Raw genomic sequence first — 3,631 nt, 5'->3', positions numbered from 1 at the left:
ACCGGAGAGGAGGCGGACGGAGCGGGGCCGGGCGGAGGATGGACCGGAGGCGGAGGCGGACGGAGAGAAGGCGGGCGGGGTCGGGGCGGGGCGGAGGCGGCCGGAGCGGAGGCGAACGCGATGGGGCAGCGCGGCGGCAGGCGGCGGCCTAGGCGGGGTGGAATCAATGGCGGTGGTCTGGATCTACGGCGGGGCGAGCCCTTGAAAAGTTAACATGTAACTCTTGCAAACTATTTCAAGAGCCCGTGGCAACGCACGGACACTCTACTAGTTATTACTAGTATCATGGCCTACGGGCCTAGTTGGTCGTCACGCATACACAGATACAGTCTATAATCAGCTCGTGAAAGCAGGCATCAGTCATCTCTGTATGTACTATGTATGCACGCAGGCAGGCAGGGGTAGCAGCAGACCATGAACATGAACAGCGTCCAATAACACGGGCATGTAGAGGTAGCAGCAGACCATGTACTAATCAGTCAAATATAAAATGTGTTCAAGTGACAAATTTACCTGATACTGATAATACATCCAAATGCACAGACATGTAGTGCGTACAACTTAACATAAACTGGAGACATACAGGTTATGTATAGATCAAATATGACAAAACAAGATCAAATATGACACTTGTTTCGAGCTGACGGAAAAAGAAAAGAAAAATAATAGCCACATTATTATTATTATTGAAACTTCTTCAATGATGATGACATCACTGAATGTAAAGAAATTATCCCCTTTGTACTGTAACTGCTGAAATTATGAAAAGCAGATAGAAAATAAGCTTCAGGTGGACATATATTGAGCTATATTTCGGCTGATCCACAACATTCTTCTTCAGGTAAGCCCACCAACTCTCAGACTTTAAAAGTAGGCATACAATACACTATAACAATAGGTGTGGCAATAACCAATCTATACTGTTTTTGCCGGCGAAGAGGAGCACAGGCAGGTCCTCAAGAAGGAGGCGAAGAAGGCGCTGGTGGGATGTATCTACGTTTTACGGGTCTTTGTTCTCAACCTTTGCTCTTGGGCATTCTGTCAAGCGTCTCAACGTTGTTTTAATTCGAATAAAATTCTAATCCGGTAACAGGACCTATCTTAAATCCAAGCTCTACCAACGACAGCATTAAATCTGTTTCGCCAACCGCAGAAAACTGGGTCTGCTCTGCCTGCATCATAGAAAACCTTGTCTTTATTGCAAGTGAAATATTACAGAACTAAACCTAATTTTAGAAGATAACCAAAATGAAAAGGCTGCTGAATCCATTATTGGTACATGTATTTGTATGAGCCAACATTTTTTCCAGCAGCAATACCATAATCCCACTTGACAGAAAACTGACACTGAAGATAACCTTGGAGGCACATAAAGCTTTTAATCAAACCGATCTCCAAATAGAAAGAAAAGTGACACTAGTGAAAACCGGTTCAGCAACTGCTTCAGGGTTCATCTTGGCTCGAGCTTTGTGATGGTCATTCCATTTGAGGACGCCGCTTTTGAATTATTGTCACTGCGTCCACTCAATCCGTCAGAGAAGCCTGGCATGGAAACAGAAGGGAGGCGAGCACTCTGGCTGCTAAGCATGACATTCACCGACGACATCGCCGGCCTATCTTCAGGCCTGTTCTGCACGCACAGCAGCCCGATCTGGATGCACTTCAGCACCTGGTCAACGTGAGAGGGATGGTCGCTAAGGGATGGATCGATCAACTCGATGACATTTCCCCTGGTCCAGTGCTCCCATACCTGCACCAGATTGGTAAATTCTTCAGTTAGTATGACAGGGATTCAGCAGCGCGCACAAAGTTTACTAGCATTGGTGCTTAATTAGTACTCCCTCCATCCAGAAATACTTGTCGGAGAAATGAATGTATCTAGATGTATTTTAATTCATTTTCATTCATTTATGCGACAAGTAATTCCGAACGGAGGGAGTACTTACAAGGTTTACGAGATAGACATATTGCTCGGAGTTGCAGGAGCCATTGTTTCTTCTCCCTGTGACGATCTCCAAAACCAAAACACCGAAGCTGAATGCGTCCGACTTTGCGGAGTATTGACCATGCATGGCATATTCAGGCGACATGTATCCGCTGCAACAACATAACTGTTAATATACGTATGTTCTACTTTATAGCAATACTAATGTTGACTGTGCTTACTATGTCCCAGCGATGCGCCTAGTGACATCTTCTGATTGATCCCCTCCGAATATCTTCGCTAAGCCAAAGTCAGAAATCTTAGGGTTGTAATCAAGGTCCAACAGGATATTGCTCGCTTTCAGGTCACGGTGAACTATCTTCAGTTGAGAATCTTCATGGAGATACTGCAGTCCCCTAGCAACCCCACTGATAATTTTGAATCTGCTTCCCCAATCTAAGTCTCTGCGTTTCTCAGAATCTGCCATTCAAACAATAAGTATCAGCATTGCAGTGAAAGTTTGGCGGCACTTGCACTACTCTCAGCTAGACTATAGTGAAAAATTTCCTTTTGAGAAATTAATCAATTAATAGTGAAGAGTCTGTACCGAAAAGAATGGTGTCAAGGCTTCTGTTGGGCATAAATTCATACACAAGTATTTTCTCTTGTTCTTCCAAACAAACGCCAATGAGGCTCACAAGATTCCTGTGGCGAAGCTTAGCGACCAGGACAAGTTCACTTTTCAGTTCCCCTATTCCTTGTCTGGAACTCTGACATAGTCTTTTTACTGCTATTTGTTTACCGTCACGTAGGACTCCCTGTGCAAGAGAAGATGCATACTCATTGGTAAATATATGAAGCTGATAAAAATAGTACATATGGCATGGTTTGTACCTTATGAACCATCCCAAAACCTCCTTTACCAAGCATATTTCCTTCGCCGAAGTCATTTGTCGCCGCTCTTAGTGTTGATAGATCGAGAAGAAGTGAATCGATGCTTCGAATACCATCCAATGTACCTGAAGTCAGTCAACGCAGCCCCAGCATTTTCGGATATCCGAAGAGTTTTGTCTCGACGACACTTGTGAAATAGGAAGAACGATATAATCGCAAGAATTATCAAAACTGCAGCAACTCCACCAACAACTGAACCATTGATCCTTGTTTTCCTGCTTTGTTGATCTGGCAGCTCGGATGTCCTTTGTTGATCTGGCAGCTCCGATGCTGCAAGCCTGAGGAGGAGTGTGCCTCCTCCAGTTCCCATGTATTGTTGTTGGAGGTTAATCAGGTCCCCATGCCAAACAATGCACCCGGCGTGATTGTAAGCGTAAGCTGTGCAAGAGCAATTATTCAGACAAGCCACCTGACATTGTTGAGAGCTTTTGGCAACTGCACCCCGAACATTATCAGGTAGCCTCACATCTGTCATGACATAGAACTTATCAGACTGAGTGTGCGCGGATCTCGAGTTGGTCTGGCAGAACAATGGTGCATTCCTCTTGCACCCACCACTGTAATCTTGGAGGTCCCAGTCACTCTGAACCTTCTGGCTGAACCCCTTGACACAGTTGCAGTACAGCAGGGCACGGGGGTTGCAGCAGCCATATGCCCCACAGGGAGCATACACGTCGCACGCTGACTGTGGCATGGTCCAGACCAAGAGCCAATTTTGTTCGGAATCCATCCATATCAGCTGCTTGGTCTGTC

At 45.5% G+C, this 3,631-nt stretch overlaps 1 protein-coding gene across 1 annotated transcript; it reads right to left on the bottom strand.

Annotated features, from left to right (window-relative positions):
- Positions 1-1,450: 1,450 nt before the first annotated feature.
- Positions 1,451-3,572, bottom strand: LOC123175928 (cysteine-rich receptor-like protein kinase 6). Its single transcript, XM_044590384.1, has 6 exons — positions 3,077-3,572; positions 2,819-2,943; positions 2,532-2,742; positions 2,167-2,404; positions 1,947-2,097; positions 1,451-1,750 (listed from the first exon to the last, which is right to left on the bottom strand). The coding sequence occupies exons 1-6, from the start codon at positions 3,570-3,572 to the stop codon at positions 1,451-1,453; spliced, it is 1,521 nt and encodes a 506-aa protein (XP_044446319.1).
- Positions 3,573-3,631: the final 59 nt, after the last annotated feature.

Source organism: Triticum aestivum, unplaced genomic scaffold, assembly GCF_018294505.1.
Source record: "Triticum aestivum cultivar Chinese Spring unplaced genomic scaffold, IWGSC CS RefSeq v2.1 scaffold139907, whole genome shotgun sequence".
Classification (NCBI taxonomy): Eukaryota; Viridiplantae; Streptophyta; class Magnoliopsida; order Poales; family Poaceae; genus Triticum; species Triticum aestivum.
This window is presented reverse-complemented; position numbering and strand designations above follow the sequence as displayed.